Raw genomic sequence first — 21,145 nt, 5'->3', positions numbered from 1 at the left:
CCGCCAATATACAGTTATTTTGCGCTAAAAGAAAAGTTTTTCTAAACTTCTCATGAAGTTCAGCCATCTCAGTTTGGGTGTAACTTTAGATGAGATCGCTGGTCTAGTGCTGCCATCTGGTGGCCATAGTGCAGTACTACAATGCTGACCATCTCTGACGCCTCAGAGTCCAGCTAAGTGCGTATTTACATGGCCCGTTCGCCGTGATGTGAGATGCACAAACCTGGAACAAAATGGGAACTCGTTATTATAAATGGTTCTTTCTACGTGTGCGAATAATGCTACAAGATAGAAAGATGGCGGCATGTTATATTTTGTATCGCATTGACCTAGAAAATAGCCGTTTTACAAGCCTGACACCGGCTGCGCGTCTCAGACCGATCTCACACTCCCCATGTAAACACTGGATTCACGTAGGCGAGCGCGATATTGGGCTGAGAAACTCGGACCGATATTGCACTATAAACCTGCGATTTTGCAGCGAGCGCATTGTGTTTTTTGAGTATTGCATCACTACGCTTGTGTTTCACGCGCATTTTTCTGTCTGATTATAGTTTTTTCTATGTTCCTATAGTTCAGATGGAAAAAAACGGATCCCACCTACATGCAGATCCAACAGCGATGCGTTTTTTCGAAGATCCCAATGAAAATCATGGGCGATTCCTTGCGAGGAATCACCCAAAAATAGGACATGCAGCAATAGACCCATTGGGATGATAGCGATGCGCGATACGGATGACACGCGTGAGTCCACCATAAGAGACCATGTATTTCAGGTTCAGGTTTAATGAGTTTATTACGGCTCCCCAGCGGCCGGGCGCCTATGGCTGTAGGTGCAGGACGTCATGGACAATTACTGTATAGGACGCCTAGAGCTTTATTGTCACGATGTTGCGGATCTCTTCGTGCCGCACTTCCTGCGCCAATTAGATATCTGAAGCTTCTCCATATTGTTCTATAAATGAACCTGGTTACATCGGACGAGTCCCGAGGAGGGGGACAGAATAGTAGAGCACCTTCAATTGCCGACGTTTAGAAATTCGTCTTCTTCATCTGTAATGTAAAACAGTAAGAATGGTGGATTATGAACACCGTGTTGGCATCTTATGGGTTAAAGGGATTATCCAGTTGTCTATCTTCGGGATATGTCATCAGTGCTAGATTGGCCAGGGCGTGCTGCATAGGATCCTCACAAATAGGCTGTTCTCTGGGCTGGTGTGTTTGTACACTGAGCTGATTTCTGCAGGAAGCAGACAGCTCCGCTCTCACTGCAGTGGCCAGGCTTGGTATTACAGACATTGAAGTGAATGGGAACTTTGCTTGCAACACCATGCCAGGCCACTGCAGCGTGAATGGAGCTGTCTGCCTCCTGCAGAAGACAGCTCAGTGCATAAGGGCACCAGCCCAGAGACCAGCTGATCAGTGGATCCCCCAGATGGCGGATCGCCATGGATCTACTACTGATGGATTGTCCTGAGGAGAGGCCATCAATATTTTAGAACCGGACAACTATTTTAATGACAATGAGCGCTGGGTGCACAGATGGGACTCTTGCAGTGCTTACCCTTTGTAGGCACCCCGCAGTACTCCTTGCATTCCTTCTCTGTATAGAAGTGGTTACCATTTCCTGTGCAGCCGCCATATTGGAAGGTAACGCACTTTCCTTGAACTGCATCAAATGCCCATCGGGACAGAACCCCTCGACAAGGTCCTCCGACAATCGGCAAGCGGCAGGCGGCTGAAAGAGAGAAACCCAATGGATCAGTCATGGTCAATGGTGGTATGAGTAGTATGGCTTCTTGTGGGACCGTTGCCCATTAAAGGGGTAGAGAGCAGGTTGGCATGTTGGGGGCATGCTGTGTAGTTAGAAATGATGCCACTGAAGCCCCCGTCACTGATTTTCAGTAGAACAGCTGGTTGAAACAGAAGGGGATATTGCCATTAGCTGGCAGAGGCGGGCAGCTAGTCCCTAGCGGGTGTTCAGTGGTCAACCAGCTTGTAGAGGGGGTGTATCAGTCCTCAGCACGCCAGACATGGCGGCCGCCACAACCCACCTTCTGTTCTGCAGGTCTGGAGACAATCTCGCTCTGTATCAAACCTGTTCAGGTTCCCAAGGCAGCCGCCATATTTGAATGTCTCGCAGGCCATGGAGGAAGAGTTATAGAAATAGGGATTTAAAGATCCCAGACAAGGACCAGCAGCCGGCGCCAGATGGCAAGAGCCTGCGGGGGCAAAGAAAAGGTACATCTTTACGCTTCAGCTCTACATCTGTATATATAAAAATGGCGCCCAGTCTTATATAAGTGGTTTTCTGGGACTCTGGGTATTTTTTCTATCGATTAAGTTTCCTGAGGATAGGTCATCAATAGATGATCGCGGGGGGTCTGCTGCCTGGGATCCCCACTGATCAGCTGATTCTCGGCACCACTGTCAGTACAGACAGCTCAGCAAGCAGATTGCGCTGTCTGTACTGCAGTGGCTCATGTTGGTAGTGCAGGTGCGGCTCTCATTGACTTCAATGCATTACCATGCCCGGATGCCGGGAGTCAGCTGATCACCGGGGACCCCCCCCCCCTTCCCCTCCCGCTGGTCCTCTATTGAAGAGCTTTCCTGAGGATAGATCATTGAATAAAAATTTTTTAAAAGTCCCAAAACCGGGAAAACCTGCTGATAAATTTTGTTTCAATTCAGAGATCTGCTTGCTGTTGGGCGGGGCTTAGATGGCCGTAATTGGTGGGGTGCCGCCCACGAGAGGCACGCCGCAAGAACATTGCGTACTTTCTGCGCACCGCCCATCGCCATGCACTTCTTGGCGTGTGTATTACGCACCAAAATACAACATGCTGCGATTTTTCTTGCATGCGTTTTTCGCAAAATATGTGTGAGCGGCAACATGGCCGCCTATGGGAGATCGGAACAGCGTAATCTGTCCGCGCAATACGTTACCAACACGGCTGTGTGAGCCCGGACACAGAGCCTGCATGAAGCGCTTCTGCTCCCGGTATTCGAGCCGGATCTGCGGCGGAACCCCCGGCCGGAGCTACCAATGCAGATGTGGAACCACTTAAGCCTAGTTCACACGGGCGATCGCGATTTTGATGCAAGAAAATCTCGTTTTAGTTCCCATGATCTTTGAGTGCCAACGATGCTTTTTTTCAGAATAATCTCGCATTGCAAGTTTGTGCGCTGCGATGAAAAGGAGGCTCCATAGGGGAACATGGGAGAGAAAAAAACGTCATCGCATCAGTGAAAACATGGCTGGTGGGAGGGAAACCACTGAAAATCACCGGCTTCATAAATCAGCTTGTTCACGCACCCTCGCATTGCGCAATTCTATCGCAGTGTGAAGGCTCCCTAAAGGCTCCTGCACATTGGTGAGGGCGATATCGGGCGCAATATCGCCCTCGCAATCCTTCTGAAACCCCCTGGATGCCAAGTGTTTACATGGAAACAGCCTCGCATCCCCCGGGGTTCCCTACATCCCCGCCGTGGCCGTCACAGCTGCGACAGGACATCGCGATCTTGATTGTTTCCATTGGGGTCATTGACAACAACGGGCGATATCCCAAAAAGAAGGGACTCTGCGATTTCTTTTCACTCCACATCATAGGAGAGAAAACATCACAAATAAGAAGGAAACCACTGAAAATCATTGGTTTCATAATTATGCGCTTTCACTCCTTGGGCTGTATTCACACTGGCGATTTCCCACGCGACTTCTGTCCGATTCCGACATGGACTGACCTCACGCGGGGTTAATTCACAGAAGTGATTTTTTTCTCCGACCGATGGCCCCCTATACCTTCCAGCGTGTATCACACGTATTTACTGCAGATTTGCGCAGCCCGTTGACCTTGGGGCCTAGTTTGGTCCGTAGGACATGCTGCGATCATGCGTGTATCAGCGCAGGTCTGACCGGACTCAGCGCTCCGTATGATGTCTATACGGCTGCAGAGCGCTGGCGTCACCGCTGAGGTCTTTGGCGCTCATGCAGAGCGTTTAGACGGGCAGACTTCACCGCTGGATCGCAGGCGTCTCGCTCAGCGCTTCGCCTTCTATGTCAGCGGGGGCGTTTATACTCAGCGAGGATCCCGCAATCCAGCGCTGTTTTTATGCAAACTGAGAAGCGAACGAAGAGTAAACGATTTTTTTGCATTTGCGCGGGACGATAATCGCTCGTGTAAATGGCCCCAAAGGCCTCCTGCCCACGGCCATGTTGGATTCTGACTGCGAGATCTCGCACCGAAATCAGACCCGGTGACCCCTAGAGACCCTATACTCACCTGTCTGGATCTGCCGCGGGTGTCCTGCCTGGCGAGCTGGCGCAGTGCAGGGCATGACGCGCTGACGCTGGGCTACGACGCGGATTCCCACGATACTCTGCAGTGCTCAGAGCGCGGAATATGGAGGATGGACTGCAATGGAATCCGTCTGTGTGAACATATAAAACATGCTGCGATTCTCCCCCCGCGAGCAGAAAACTGCAGTTGATTTCCGCTCGTGGGCCGGGGAGGATTTCGCTTTCACTTTCGGGATTCTCTCCCGCTAATTGTACGGCCCTGTAATCCGCGGGCGGCGAGGATCCGGCGGCCGCCATCTTCTGCGGTTATTTTCAAACTCCTGCGCTCTGGTATGGTGGTTGAAAAAGCGATGAAGGGGAAGGGATTCCCGTGAACGCTCCGCGCCGGCGGTGTGGCTGCGCCTCCGCTCATCTGCCCCGCCCTCAGGCTGGATACACACAGCTGATAGGGCGCAGCGCAGACACAAATGAATGGCGCAGACACATCCATATTGCGATCGGACGTGACTTGTGCGCGGATGTCTCTCGTATGAATAAGCCTTCAGGTCTGTAACAAAGAGCAGCGGTGCAATCCGCTTTCAGCCTCTGGATTCTCTCACAGCAAGCAGAGATCTTGAAAACAGGGAATAACTGTAACACAAAGTCTATTGGAAGGTTCAGTTGGAGGATGCGATGGGTTCCACTCACCGGCCTTGTTGTTTGTGAAGGGGCTGTTATCTCCGGACCCCTCCTCGGCCTCCGTAGCCGCTGCTCTCTGGGACCTCTGAATACAGAAAGACACACAGCTGTCACTCCTGTTCTCCTCATCTCAGAGATCAGCGGTGCAGGCTGCCCGCCCGTCTCCGTTGTAGGGCTCTGTTCACACTTTGCATGAATGTCAAATTATTTTTTATGCAATCTCCCAAAACTTCAGCATTTTTTGTACAATTTTAGAAAATTGCAGCAAAAAAATTCAATATTCCTGCAAGATGTGGCTTCAAGATCTCCACTTGCAGTCACTGAATGAAAGCTTTGTTTATATTCCGCTGCCTGAGATCCAGTGCACAGCAGTCCCACTTCTGCCGTTGTGTGAGCTGGACCGCATCAAGATGGGGTTTCAGCCTCTGGGTAGTAGCTATACTCCTCACATTCACTGACAGCAAGCAGAGATCTTGAAATGAATTTGGTAATCTATCATTCGTCAGCCAGCTGACCATATCAGATAGCGGATGCTCTTACCTTGTGCGTCACCTCCATGTCCCCCGGAGTGCATTCACCTGTGCAGAGAGCAAAGAAACAGTTACTTAACCCCTTAGTGACCACTAACACACCTTTCTATGGTGGTCAGTAAGGGGCTTTCAAGCTGCACAGACATCTTTTTAAGGCAGTGGCTTGGCTGGCTACTGACAGCCTGGCTCCTGCTCTAACTGCCAGCAACAGAGGAATCTCAAATGATGACACTTTAACTCTTCACATGCCACAATCAATAGCAGCTGCAGCATGTAAGCAGATGCAGGAGGAGGGGCTTCTTCTATCACCCATTGGCACCCCGCAATGCGATCGCAAGGTACCAATAGGCTGTCATACTAACCGGAGGACTCCGTATCTGCCATATAACTCAGCCTATTAGGCCCCGCCTCCTGCAGAATCTAATAGGCTGCTGTCATAGGCTTAGTAGAATGCAGTACATAAGTAATGCAGTGTATTGTCCTAGAGATCAAACAATCACATCTTCAAGTCTCCTTCAGGGACTAAAAAATAGCATCAAAAAAAGTTCAACAAAGTTTAATTCTTTAAGTTTAACAAAAATTAGCTTTTTCGCCACAAAAACTCTTTTTAAATGGTCAAAATACAAAAAACTGTGTTTAAAAAACAGGACATAATCTGTATTACCGCGTCCGTAACGCCGCAGACAGGAACATGGTGAACGTTGTAAAATAATTATAAAAAGTAATGTTGGAATTGGCAGTTTTCTTTTGTTCTCCACCCAAAAAAAAAGATAACAATCCAAAAGTCATATGTACCCCAAACTCCTTCCACAAAAACAGCCAGTAACATCTCCAACACATTATATGTCCCCCAGAGTGTGGCCAGTAACATCTCCAACACATTATATGTCCCCCCAGAGTGCGGCCAGTAACATCTCCAACACATTATATGTCCCCCAGAGTGCAGCCAGTAACATCTCCAACACATTATATGTCCCCCAGAGTGCGGCCAGTAACATCTCCAACACATTATATGTCCCCCAGAGTGCAGCCAGTAACATCTCCAACACATTATATGTCCCCTAGAGTGCGGCCAGTAACATCTCCAACACATTATATGTCCCCCAGAGTGCAGCCAGTAACATTTCCAACACATTATATGTCCCCCAGAGTGCAGCCAGTAACATCTCCAACACATTATATGTCCCCCAGAGTGCAGCCAGTAACCTCTCCAACACATTATATGTCCTCCAGAGTGCAGCCAGTAACATCTATAACACATTATATGTCCCCCAGAGTGCAGCCAGTAACATCTCCAACACATTATATGTCCCCCAGAGTGCAGCCAGTAACATCTCCAACACATTATATGTTCCCCAGAGTGCATAGCGATATCCTGAGCTGGCTTCACCCCATCTTATGGGTCCTTATAGCAGCTGGGATCTCCTGCTCTCTATGATCAGCCATTTCAAGCTGGGTAGAGACTTCAATGTAGGACAGATTAAATCTATCTCTCCCTGTTATCAGCCAGGATTATTCTTTAGGCTGCTCTTCAATTGGCAAGTCTTGATCACTACTTTTATGTCTTCCATCTCCTGTGCTGAGACATTCACACGCATGCTACTGTTCAATATGGACATCTTTGCACTGATTTTTTTATTTGCTTTCTGAATAGTCTTCACTAAAAAGTGCTCCTGTTCTGTTGGTGTAGAGTCTGTGTAACTTCTGCACATGGCTGGCTGCGCTGCTGATTGTGACATAACTGAAAGCACACAGACGAGCGCGATAGGCTAAGCAGCTTGGCCCGACCTCACGCTCGCCAACGCACGTTTCACAAGCGGCGGATGCTAGGCGCTTTTCATTCAAAAACACCTGGCATCACTTCTGTGACATTGAGATCCTCAGGCGCGTGCTTCACGAGTGCTAGAAGAACGCGAGTGTTTGGCATGCATAACATTGCACTTGTATGGGAGTTAGCGGGGCCACGGCTGCAAAGTGATGTGACATTCCTTACTTAAACCGCCTGTGGGACAAGTAATAATAATGAGGAGATTACCTTTATTCTCAAGGACAAAAATGGAATCCTGTGTAATTCCTTGCTGCAGCGCAAACTGCTTGAAGTCATCGATAAGGCTCTGCCTCAGCTCTGGGGATCGCCCTGTCCTCGGAAAGAGAAGGGACCATTAACTTCATACATTTAATTCCTGGGTTGCTACCATGGCTGTATTTGCACCCAGGCACCTGAGGGCACGTGCCTAGGGTGGCCAAGTTTAGGGGGCGGCACTATAGCAAAATGTCTTTAGTTGTGCTCCAAGCTAATGTTCATAGCCGCCCCTGTAATATTCGCGTGCTCTATGACTCTCGCTGTGCGCCTCGGCCCACTGATGTCTTTTCTGCCTGCAGTACACTGATACCGCGTCCCCCAAATACTGCAGCGACTGCGTGTATTCTGTGCAGAGCATGGGGAGCAGTGTGCGCTGATGTTAGAGGCCGACTGGTGAGAGAATTACTGTCCTCTGCACCATGAGCATCTGCTTGGAGTGCGGCTGATAAGGGGGTAGAAGACATTTTTCTTGTCTCTCTAAAGTGATTTAAAGGGATTGTACCAAGATTGCAAGCCCCCCCACCCCCCCATCCACAGGACATCCACAGAATAGGAGATAACTTGCTGATCAGTGGGGATCTCACTGCTAAGAGTTCCGCTGATCTCCAGAACAGGGGTCCCATGTCCCCCTCTGACAGAATGAAGGGCGCGCAGGCTGAGCATGCGTGGGCGGCACTCCGCTCATTTCTATGGAGCTAATAGAAATGACCGAGCACTTGCCACTGAGAATGAAGGGAATGCCAGCGCTCCAGTCAGTCCCCACTGTGGGGGTGCAGTAATCCCGCAGTGAGGAGGACGGGGGACACAGGACCAGAAATAATGAACACATTATGATTGTATTGGGCCAGTGAAAATGGGCACTTCAGGGGCCTTTCACACAGGCGGAGTTTTTCCACATTTCGCACCTTAATCCGCCGCTGAGAATTATGCAGTAAAATCCACAAGTCTCATGGCGGAATTGCTGGTGGAACCAAGATATTTTCATTCTACATCAAAATCCACATGGAGCCGTGCGGAATATCCGGGAACATGCGGTGCGGAATGTGGAAAAATTCCATCCACATGAAAGGTCCCTGATGGAGCGTATTAATTCACGGTGCTTAGGGCGGCATGCGCTATACATACGGCCCCGCGGATTACTACTTGCTGCTGCAAGGTTCGCTTGGCTTTGTGGGATTTAGGCGCAGTACTCCTTTACTTCTATAAGCCATTACTGGTGCAGAGCGGGATTCCCAGAACACCAAACAGGGAATCCCTGGCCATGCCCGCCTCCTCCACCCTGTGACCCAGCGCATGTGTGTGCGGAGCGTCCCTTTAAGTTACCTGCTTGGTGCACGTTGGCCTGACGCCTGCAGCCGACTCACCGTACAGTTTGACCGTGGTGGTCGTCTCCCCTCTCTGGGTTTTCCTCATCAGCATCGTCGCGTACTCGTTGTAGTTGGTGAATACAATGTAATTTACGATTTCTGCGCCGTACTCTGCAGGAAGCACACAAGGGCCGTCATACTCCTTGGAATGCTAGATCACATTTAGTTATTAGGTAATCTGTAGGTAACCTTACTGTCACTGGTGTATTTAAATTTCCCGGGGACGTCAGTCTTCTTGTAGGCACCGGAGACCTGTGTGCACGTTCCATGCCTGCCGGGAAATAATTGTAATTGTGTAGTTTGCTCTTTAAGGTTGCTGTACCCTTGGTCAGCCACTAGAGGGCAGGGAAGGACCCATGTAGGAGGCAGAGGTGTAGCTAGAAGGTACTGGGTGCCACCCTGTAATCCCTCCACAGGTGATATCTGGGGTCCTGTTGGGAACCACCTAGTCACCGGCACAAGGGGAATCTACTGACATACCTCATCCTGGTGCTGAGCGTCTGGATCTCCTCCTCCGTCTGGCCTTCGCGGAGCTCCATCGTCCCCATGTCATACTTGCCCTTGTATCTTTTGAGCCATTTACACGTGGAGCCGATGGCGATATCGTACCACTTCCCGAAGATCTGGGCAGAGAGAGACACCAGGGTAGACAGAAGGACGTACTGTGGGTTACCGTGGGTCGGTCTGAAACCTTTTTCTTGCTTTCTGTCGCCGCCTCCTGAGACTCGTCACTTCTTTATGTTTTCATTGATTGGGCGGTGTGGGGCTCGTTGTTTGTGGGGCGAGCAGTAGCTTTTATTACCGCCATTTTGGGGGGCATACATCTTTTTGATCACTTTTTATTTACATTTTTTGGAAGCCAGGATTCCCAAACAATCACAATTGTGGAATTCCAACCCTTTTTCCTTTTCTTCAGCTTTCGCCTTGTGGGGTAAATAATGTCATTTTTAAATATTTCGGACTTTCATATACACGGCAATACCAAAAATGTCGGCTTATTATAGGAAGAATGGAGGAGGGCAGTTTTTGAATTTTAAATATTTTTTTATTATTTTAACTGTTAAACTTTATTGAATCATTCTTTACACTTTTATTTACTCTCCAAACGGGACTTGAACTTGCGATCGTTTGATCACTTGTACTATATACTGCAATACTTTACTAGGCTCTGGGCTGACACGCTAGCCCATCAGCCCCCTCCAATCACTCTGCAGGGGGTGCCAATGAGGGTTGGGAAGGGGTCCTCCCCTCCCACTGACCTATCATGTTTCTCCAAAAATAAGACCCAGTCGTATATTAATTTTTGCCCTAAAAGAGGTGCTAGGTCTTACTTTTGGGGGATGTTTTATTATACTTTCCTAGCAGGCTCGGTCCAGCTCCCTCCCACTGCTCTTTAGAGCTCCGACACATTGATTGGCCAATTTATAAATCCCGCCTCCACAATGCCATGGCTGTGATTGGTTCTTAGATCGCTGCTCAGCCAATCAATGCAGTGCTCAATGAACCAATTACAGCCATAGCATTGGTTTATTGAGCACTCCATTGATTGGTTCTGAAGCGTTGCTCAGCCAATTGGAGCCATCGCTTCCTGGAGGTGGTATTTATGAATTCCGCAACTAGGAAGTGATCTGTGGAACTGCAAAAGCAGCGGGAGGGACCTGGACTGAGCCTGCTAGGTAATGTATTCCTTTTTTTAATGGAATGCAGCTAGGGCTTATTTTCGTGGTAGGGCTTATATTTCAAGCCTCCCCAAAAATCCAGAAAAATCAGGGTAGGTATTATTTTTGGGGGAAACAGGGTAGATGCGCGGTCAGCTTTGACTGCAGTACCTAAACAGTTAACTGCTGCGATGGCTATCAGTTATCACAAACCGCCACCAGATATGGAGCCCGCTCGGCTCCTGGGCCCACTCCATACACACTTCAGAACCGCAGGATGCTTATATTTGTTCGGCGGTCCTGAAGTGGTTAAATCTCCCTATAATGTTAGGGACACAAAAGGTTATTGCTCGTCTGTAGATGTCTGCTCCATATAGAAGAGGGAATCATCAGAACGTGGAACTTGTCCATTGTGGCCACTGAAGCCTCAAAGCTGTCTGCGACTATTGGGGCGATCAGATGACCCCTACATCTACAAGCTCTCACACCGACCGCAGTTTGCAGTGGAATTGCCAGCAGAATTTAGACATTTTCAATTCTGCATCAAAATGTTCACGTTAGAAGTGAGGATTTTGGTGCATATTGTATACTAGCTGATATACCCGGCCTCACCCGACTTAATTTGATACAGGTGTTTACATGTTGTTTGCACGCAAAATTCTATGAAGTCATGGTTACTTTAGAGTAACTGGGAAATTACATATGTATATACATAGAGGAGCATTAGATTCTCCTCAGGCTGCATATACCGATGTCCCTCTGCAGAATGTGCCACCCCTCCCGCTCTCCTCACTTAGGATCTAAAGAATGCTTGCGCCAAATTTCATGTTTGTACGACACCGAGCAGTTACATTACATAGGGTTGCACTTACTTTACACTTAGCATTGAATACTCGAGTTGGGACCCCTTCACTTTTCCTATTTAGGACCTAAAGAATGGTCGTGCTAATTTTCATGTTTGTACAACATCGGGAAGTTAGAGAATTAGATTAGGTACATTACATAGAGGTGCTAATACTTTTGCACTTAGCATTGAATTTTCGAGTTGTGACCCCTTAGGCCTCATCCCTACGGCCATGAAGGACTACTCCGCCAGCGGAATATCGCAGAGGAGTCTGCCATGGCGCCCCCCCAAACCCCTATACTCACCACTCCGGATCTGCTGTACGCCTCCCTCTTGGCGGGCCGGCAAGCATGTACAGTACAGCACGTCATGCGCCGGCAGTACGGGATGACGTGGATGGGGACACGTATTCACACGATACTTCCGCTATGCTACAGCAGAAGTATAGCGTGACAGCCCACTTCCATTGACTACAATGGAAGCTGGTCGCGTGTATTCCCGCGGCAAATAGAGCATGCCATCATTTCTTTCACGTTTGGGCATTCCGCAGTGCAAACATTGAGCTATTAGGTTCAATAGAACCTAATAGATGCGGGACAACGGCCCGGATTTCTGCCGCATAAAACACGGCAGAAATCTGGTCGTGGGCAGTAGCCCTTACTTTTCCTATTAAGGATCTAAAGAATGCTCCTGCCAAATTTCATATTTGTATGACATCGGGAAGTTAGAGAATTACTGGCGAGTCAGACAGTCAGTCAGTGAGGGCTTTCTCCCAGTAGTAATAATGCCCCCCCCCCCCCACTTAATGGTTCCAGTAGTGATAATGCTCCCACCACTTAATGGTTCCAGTAGTTATAATGCCCCCTCACCTAATGGTGCCAGTTCTAATAAGCCCCTCTCCACTTAATGGTTCCAGTAGTAATAATGCCCCCCACCCCCACTTAATGGTTCCAGTAGTGATAGTGCCCCCCCCCATCACCACCACCACCACACACACACACTTAATGGTTCCAGTAGTAAGAATGCTCCCACCACTTAATGGTTTCAGTAGTGATAGTACTCCCCCACCCCCAACACTTAATGGGTGCAGTAGTTATACTGCCTCCTCCCCTAATGGTGCCAGTTCTAATAATGCCCCCTGCACTTAATGGTTCCAGTAGTAATAATGCCCCCCCCCCTTAATGGTTCCAGTAATGATAGTGACACCCCCCTTCCTAATGGTCCCTGTAGTGATAGTGACCCCCTTAGTCGATCCATTAGTAATAGTGGCCCTCCAGCTGGGCAGTAGCCCAACACTAGCCAGCATGTAACTCACTCCTCTGTATCTCCTGACCAGCCACTATTGCTGCTGTAATCAGACTGTGACCCCTGACCTCTCCATCAGGTGCGCTATGTAGATGGCATCTGCGTACAGGAACGCAGATGGCGGGGAGAGAGGTCAGGGGTCACAGTCTGATTACAGCAGCAATGGCGGCTGGTCAGGAGATACAGAGGAGTGAGTTACATGCCTGGTGGTTGCTGGCAGCTGATGATCGTTTTTTACAGGCCGGTAAAAATCAAATATCAGTTTTACTTACCTGCCGGGTTGATGACTTACTGGCCAGGGGGCAGTCAAGCGTCTCCCTTTAGAGGTGCTGCAGATGCCACCTCAGGCGATAGGCTCAGGTTGCCTCATGGTAGGGGACCCCTAATTCCCATCCTGATCCTACTCACCCGACATACCTGCACAACCCTTTACAATATATCAGACCTGTCTGCTCAGCATATATTTCCATTCACTGACAGGAAGCAGAAATCTTGGAAATGGCGAGGAATTACAACACAAAGTATTTCAGAAATCTGTAGAAATTCTCATCCCATAAAGCTTCCAGTTTATCGTTCTCATTCCTCTCTCATCGACTATTCGGGGCCGATGGGAAGATTGTCCCCATTCCAGCCAATGTCCTTCTGCATGTTTGCAGTTCTTACTGGAATGTTTCGGCTTGTAACATAGTATGTGAGGCTGAATAAAGACAATGTCCGTCCAGTTCAGCTTGTTTCCACACCCTTGTTGATCCAGAGGAAGGCAAAAATAAAACCCCAACGAGGCAGAAGCCAATTTAGCCCTTTTTTGGGGGGGAAAATTCCTTCCTGGCTCCATAATGGCGGCCAGAATAATCCCTGGACCAACCTCTGATAGTTCCCATCTGTCTGTAAGACCCGGATCACCAACCTGCTGGTCACCTAATGTCTATATCCTGTAATATCACAGAAAGACAGCCAGTCCCTCTTAGCTATATACAGGGGGGGGGGGGGGGTTGCTGTTAAGTGACTCCCTAATATAAAGCTGAAGGATAGGAGACGCTTCACCCTCCATGCCATCGTGTAATTCCTCGCCGCGGTCGTTTTTAGTGATCGGGTTATTTTCTGCCTCTTACCCCGCTGACAGTGAAGTTTTCTTGTGTCGGGATGACCTCTTCGGTCTGAACAGGATTCCCGGTCACTAAAGCCAGGATAACCGGCAGGAGATACACGCAAATCTTCATGTTCGCAATCAGCTCCCCGATAGACGTGCTGCAGCCGCTCCGAGCTGTGTTATGTGTCTGTGGGGGAGACGACCTGCGAGCCACACTCAGGGGTCATCAGTCCGACCAATGGCAACACAAGGTATTGATCGGAACTTCAAATAAAAAGGCCGCGCGGCCGCACATCACCGTACCTGCGGACGCCACAGCCGTGACAGCAAATCAATAGAACATCCCCATGTCTCCTGTGAAAGTCAGCAAGTCTAGAAGACCCCAAGAGTTACTGCAAAATGTCATTCAGCGTCAGTTATATGATTTATTTTTATGATCCATTTTCTTTAGTGTGCCAGGATAATGACACGCTGACACTTGGGGGACGGGATAATGACACGCTGACACTTGGTGTACAGGATAATGACACGCTGACACTTGGGGAACGGGATAATGACACGCTGACACTTGGGGGACGGGATAATGACACGCTGATACTTGGGGGACGGGATAATGACACGCTGATACTTGGGGGACAGGATAATGACACGTTGACACTTGGGGGACAGGATAATGATACGCTGACACTTGGGGGACGGGATAATGACACGCTGACACTGGGGGATGGGATAATGACACGCTGACACTTGGGGGGACGGGATAATGACACGCTGACACTTGGGGGACGGGATAATGACACGCTGACACTGGGGGGACAGGATAATGACACGCTGACACTTGGGGGACGGGATAATGACACACTGACACTGGGGGGACAGGATAATGACACGCTGACACTTGGGGGACGGGATAATGACACGCTGATACTTGGGGGACAGGATAATGACACGTTGACACTTGGGGGACAGGATAATGACACGCTGACACTTGGGGGACAGGATAATGATACGCTGACACTTGGGGGACGGGATAATGACACGCTGACACTGGGGGATGGGATAATGACACGCTGACACTTGGGGGGACGGGATAATGACACGCTGACACTTGGGGGACGGGATAATGATACGCTGACACTTGGGGGACGGGATAATGACATGCTGATACTTGGGGGACGGGATAATGACACGCTGACACTTGGGGGACGGGATAATGACACGCTGACACTTGGGGGACGGGATAATGACACGCTGACACTTGGGGGACGGGATAATGACACGCTGACACTTGGGGGACGGGATAATGATACGCTGACACTTGGGGGACGGGATAATGACACGCTGACACTGGGGGATGGGATAATGACACGCTGACACTTGGGGGGACGGGATAATGACACGCTGACACTTGGGGGACGGGATAATGATACGCTGACACTTGGGGGACGGGATAATGACATGCTGATACTTGGGGGACGGGATAATGACACGCTGACACTTGGGGGACGGGATAATGACACGCTGACACTTGGGGGACGGGATAATGACACGCTGACACTTGGGGGATGGGATAATGACACGCTGACACTTGGGGGACGGGATAATGACACGGTGACACTTGGGGACGGGATAATGACACGGTGATACTAGGGGGACGGGATAATGACACGCTGATACTTGGTGTACAGGATAATGACACGCTGACACTTGGGGGACGGGATAATGATACGCTGATACTTGGGGGATGGGATAATGACACGCTGATACTTGGGGGACGGGATAATGACACGCTGACACTTGGGGGACGGGATAATGACACGCTGACACTTGGGGGGGACGGGATAATGACAGGCTGACACTTGGGGGGACGGGATAATGACACGCTGATACTTGGTGTACAGAATAATGACACGCTGACACTTGGGGGACGGGATAATGACACGCTGATACTTGGTGTACAGGATAATGACACGCTGACACTTCGGGGACGGGATAATGACAGGCTGACACTTGGGGGGACGGGATAATGACACGCTGACACTTGGGGGGGACAGGATAATGACACGCTGACACTTGGGGGACAGGATAATAACACGCTGACACTTGGGGGAGGGGATAATGACAGGCTGACACTTGGGGGATGGGATAATGACACGCTGATACTTGGGGGACGGGATAATAACACGCTGACACTTGGGGGACAGGATAATGACACGCTGACACTTGGGGGACGGGATAATGACACGCTGACACTTGGGGGACGGGATAATGACACGCTGACACTTGGGGGACGGGATAATGACACGCCGACACTTGGGGTACAGAATAATGACACGCTGACACTTGGGGTACAGGATAATGACACGCTGATACTTGGGGGACGGGATAATGACACGCTGATACTTGGGGGACGGGATAATGACACGCTGACACTTGGGGGACGGGATAATGACACGCTGACACTTGGGGGACGGGATAATGACACGCTGACACTTGGTGTACAGGATAATGACACGCTGATACTTGGGGGACGGGATAATGACATGCTGATACCTGGGGGACGGGATAATGACACGCTGATACTTGGGGGACGGGATAATGACACGCTGACACTTGGTGTACAGGATAATGACACGCTGATACTTGGGGGACGGGATAATGACACGCTGATACTTGGGGGACGGGATGATGACACGCTGATACTTGGGGGACGGGATAATGACACGCTGACACTTGGGGGACGGGATAATGACACGCTGACACTTGGGGGACGGGATAATGACACGCTAATACATGGGGGACGGGATAATGACACGCTGACACTTGGGGGACGGGATAATGACACGCTGACACTTGGGGGACGGGATAATGACACGCTGACACTTGGGGGACGGGATAATGACACGCTGACACTTGGGGGACGGGATAATGACACGGTGACACTTGGGGGACGGGATAATGACACGCTGACACTTGGGGGACGGGATAATGACACACTGACACTTGGGGGACGGGATAATGACACGCTGACACTGGGGGGACGGGATAATGATACGCTGATACTTGGGGGATGGGATAATGACACGCTGATACTTGGGGGACGGGATAATGACAGGCTGACACTTGGGGGGACGGGATAATGACACGCTGACACTTGGGGGGGACGGGATAATGACAGGCTGACACTTGGGGGGACGGGATAATGACACGCTGATACTTGGTGTACAGAATAATGACACGCTGACACTTGGGGGACGGGATAATGACACGCTGATACTTGGTGTACAGGATAATGACACGCTGACACTTGGGGGACGGGATAATGACAGGCTGACACTTGAGGGGACGGGATAATGACACGCTGACACTTGGGGGGGACAGGATAATGACACGCTGACACTTGGGGGAGAGGATAATGACAGGCTGACACTTGGGGGATGGGATAATGACACGCTGATACTTGGGGGACGGGATAATAACACGCTGACACTTGGGGGACAAGATAATGACACGCTGACACTTGGGGGACGGGATAATAACACGCTGACACTTGGGGGAGGGGATAATGACAGGCTGACACTTGGGGGATGGGATAATGACACGCTGATACTTGGGGGACGGGATAATAACACGCTGACACTTGGGGGACAGGATAATGACACGCTGACACTTGGGGGACGGGATAATGACACGCTGATACTTGGGGGACGGGATAATGACACGCTGACACTTGGGGGACGGGATAATGACACGCCGACACTTGGGGTACAGAATAATGACACGCTGACACTTGGGGTACAGGATAATGACACGCTGATACTTGGGGGACGGGATAATGACACGCTGATACTTGGGGGACGGGATAATGACACGCTGATACTTGGTGTACAGGATAATGACACGCTGACACTTGGGGGACAGGATAATGACAGGCTGACACTTGGGGGACGGGATAATGACACGCTGATACTTGGGGGACGGGATAATGACACGCTGATACTTGGGGGACGGGATAATGACACGCTGACACTTGGGGGACGGGATAATGACACGCTGACACTTGGGGGACGGGATAATGACACGCCGACACTTGGGGTACAGAATAATGACACGCTGACACTTGGGGTACAGGATAATGACACGCTGATACTTGGGGGACGGGATAATGACACGCTGATACTTGGGGGACGGGATAATGACACGCTGATACTTGGGGGATGGGATAATGACATGCTGACACTTGGGGGACGGGATAATGACACGCTGACACTTGGTGTACAGGATAATGACACGCTGATACTTGGGGGACGGGATAATGACACGCTGATACTTGGGGGACGGGATAATGACACGCTGATACTTGGGGGACGGGATAATGACACGCTGATACTTGGGGGACGGGATAATGACACGCTGACACTTGGTGTACAGGATAATGACATGCTGATACTTGGGGGACGGGATAATGACACGCTGATACTTGGGGGACGGGATAATGACACGCTGACACTTGGTGTACAGGATAATGACATGCTGATACTTGGGGGACGGGATAATGACACGCTGATACTTGGGGGACGGGATAATGACACGCTGATACTTGGGGGACGGGATAATGACACACTGACACTTGTGGGACGGGATAATGACACGCTGACACTTGGTGTACAGGATAATGACATGCTGATACTTGGGGGACGGGATAATGACACGCTGATACTTGGGGGACGGGATAATGACACGCTGATACTTGGTGTACGGGATAATGACACGCTGATACTTGGGGGACGGGATAATGACAGGCTGACACTTGGGGGATGGGATATTGACACGCTGACACTTGGGGGACGGGATAATGACACGCTGACACTTGGGGGATGGGATAATGACAGGCTGACACTTGGGGGACAGGATAATGACAAGCTGACACTTGGGGGACGGGATAATGACATGCTGATACTTGGTGTACAGGATAATGACACGCTGATACTTGGGAGACGGGATAATGACACGCTGACACTTGGGGGACGGGATAATGACACGCTGACACTTGGGGGGACGGGATAATGACACGCTGACACTTGGGGGGACAGGATAATGACACGCTGACACTTGGGGGGCGGGATAATGACACGCTGATACTTGGGGGACGGGATAATGACACGCTGATACTTGGGAGACGGGATAATGACACGCTGACACTTGGGGGACGGGATAATGACACGCTGACACTTGGGGGGACGGGATAATGACACACTGACACTTGGGGGGACAGGATAATGACAGGCTGACACCTGGGGGACAGGATAATGACACTCTGACACTTGGGATACAGGATAATAACACGCTGACACTTGGGGGGGACGGGATAATGACATGCTGACACTTGGGGGGACGGGATAATGACATGCTGACACTTGGGGGGACAGGATAATGACTCGCTGACACTTGGGGGACGGGATAACGACACGCTGACACTTGGGGGATGGGATAATGACACGCTGACACTTGGGGGACGGGATAATGACACGCTGATACTTGGGGACGGCTTAATGACACGCTGACACTTGGGGGGACAGGATAATGACACGCTGACACTTGGGGGACGGGATAATGACACGCTGACACTTGGGGGGACGGGATAATGACAGGCTGACACCTGGGGGACAGGATAATGACACGCTGACACTTGGGGGGACGGGATAATGACACGCTGACACTTGGGGGGACAGGATAATGACAGGCTGACACCTGGGGGACGGGATAATGACAGGCTGACACCTGGGGGACAGGATAATGACACTCTGACACTTGGGATACAGGATAATGACACGCTGACACTTGGGGGGACGGGATAATGACACGCTGACACTTGGGGGACGGGATAATGACACGCTGACACTTGGGGGACGGGATAATGACATGCTGAACCTTGGGGGACGGGATAATGACACGCTGACACTTGGGGGGACAGGATAATGACAGGCTGACACCTGGGGGACAGGATAATGACACTCTGACACTTGGGATACAGGATAATGACACGCTGACACTTGGGGGGACGGGATAATGACACGCTGACACTTGGGGGGACGGGATAATGACATGCTGACACTTGGGGGGACGGGATAATGATACGCTGACACTTGGGGGACGGGATAATGACACGCTGACACTTGGGGGACGGGATAATGATACGCTGATACTTGGGGGACGGGATAATGACACACCGATACTTGGGGGACGGGATAATGACACGCTGACACTTGGGGGACGGGATAATGACACGCTGACACTTGGGATACAGGATAATGACACACTGACACTTGGGGGACGGGATAATGACACGCTGACACTTGGGGGATGGGATAATGACACGAGGACACTTGGGGGACGGGATAATGACACACCGATACTTGGGGGACGGGATAATGACACGCCGACACTTGGGGGACGGGATAATGACACGCCGACACTCGGGGAACGGGATAATGACACGCTGACACTCGGGGGACGGGATAATGACACGCCGACACTCGGGGGACGGGATAATGACACGCTGACACTCGGGGGATGGGATAGTGACACGCTGACACTCGGGGGACGGAATAGTGACACGCTGACACTCGGGGGACGGGATAAAGACACGCCGACACTTGGGGGACGGGATAATGACACGCCGACACTTGGGGGACGGGATAATGACACGCTGACACTTGGGGCAGGATAATGTCACGCTGATACTTGGGGGACGGGATAATGACACGCTGACACTTGGGGGACGGGATAATGACACGCTGATACTTGAGGGACAGGATAATGACACTCTGACACTTGGGATACAGGATAATAACACGCTGACACTTGGGGGGACGGGATAATGACACGCTGACACTTGGGGGGACGGGATAATGACATGCTGACACTTGGGGGACAGGATAATGACTCGCTGACACTTGGGGGACGGGATAATGACACGCTGACACTCGGGGGATGGGATAGTGACACGCTGACACTCGGGGGACGGAATAGTGACACGCTGACACTCGGGGGACGGGATAATGACACGTTGACACTCGGGGGACGGGATAAAGACACGCCGACACTTGGGGGACGGGATAATGACACGCTGACACTTGGGGCAGGATAATGTCACGCTGATACTTGGGGACGGGATAATGACACGCTGACACTTGGGGGACGGGATAATGACACGCTGATACTTGAGGGACGGGATAATGACACGCTGACACTTGGGGGACGGGATAATGACACGCTGACACTTGGGGG

General features: G+C 50.5%; 1 protein-coding gene across 1 annotated transcript; it reads right to left on the bottom strand.

Annotated features, from left to right (window-relative positions):
- Positions 1–777: 777 nt before the first annotated feature.
- AMBP (alpha-1-microglobulin/bikunin precursor) lies at positions 778–14,062 on the bottom strand. Its single transcript, XM_066579718.1, has 10 exons — positions 13,878–14,062; positions 9,439–9,581; positions 9,153–9,229; positions 8,956–9,069; positions 7,544–7,645; positions 5,519–5,556; positions 4,988–5,063; positions 2,055–2,222; positions 1,565–1,738; positions 778–1,053 (listed from the first exon to the last, which is right to left on the bottom strand). Exons 1-10 carry the CDS (start codon positions 13,983–13,985, stop codon positions 1,019–1,021), a joined length of 1,035 nt encoding a protein of 344 aa, XP_066435815.1. The 5' UTR covers positions 13,986–14,062; the 3' UTR covers positions 778–1,018.
- Between the last annotated feature and the right edge of the window lie 7,083 nt (positions 14,063–21,145).

This window comes from Eleutherodactylus coqui, chromosome 10 (genome assembly GCF_035609145.1).
Source record: "Eleutherodactylus coqui strain aEleCoq1 chromosome 10, aEleCoq1.hap1, whole genome shotgun sequence".
In the NCBI taxonomy this organism is placed as follows: Eukaryota; Metazoa; Chordata; class Amphibia; order Anura; family Eleutherodactylidae; genus Eleutherodactylus; species Eleutherodactylus coqui.
The sequence above is the reverse complement of the archived record's forward strand: the minus strand, read 5'-3'. Positions and strand labels throughout refer to the sequence as shown.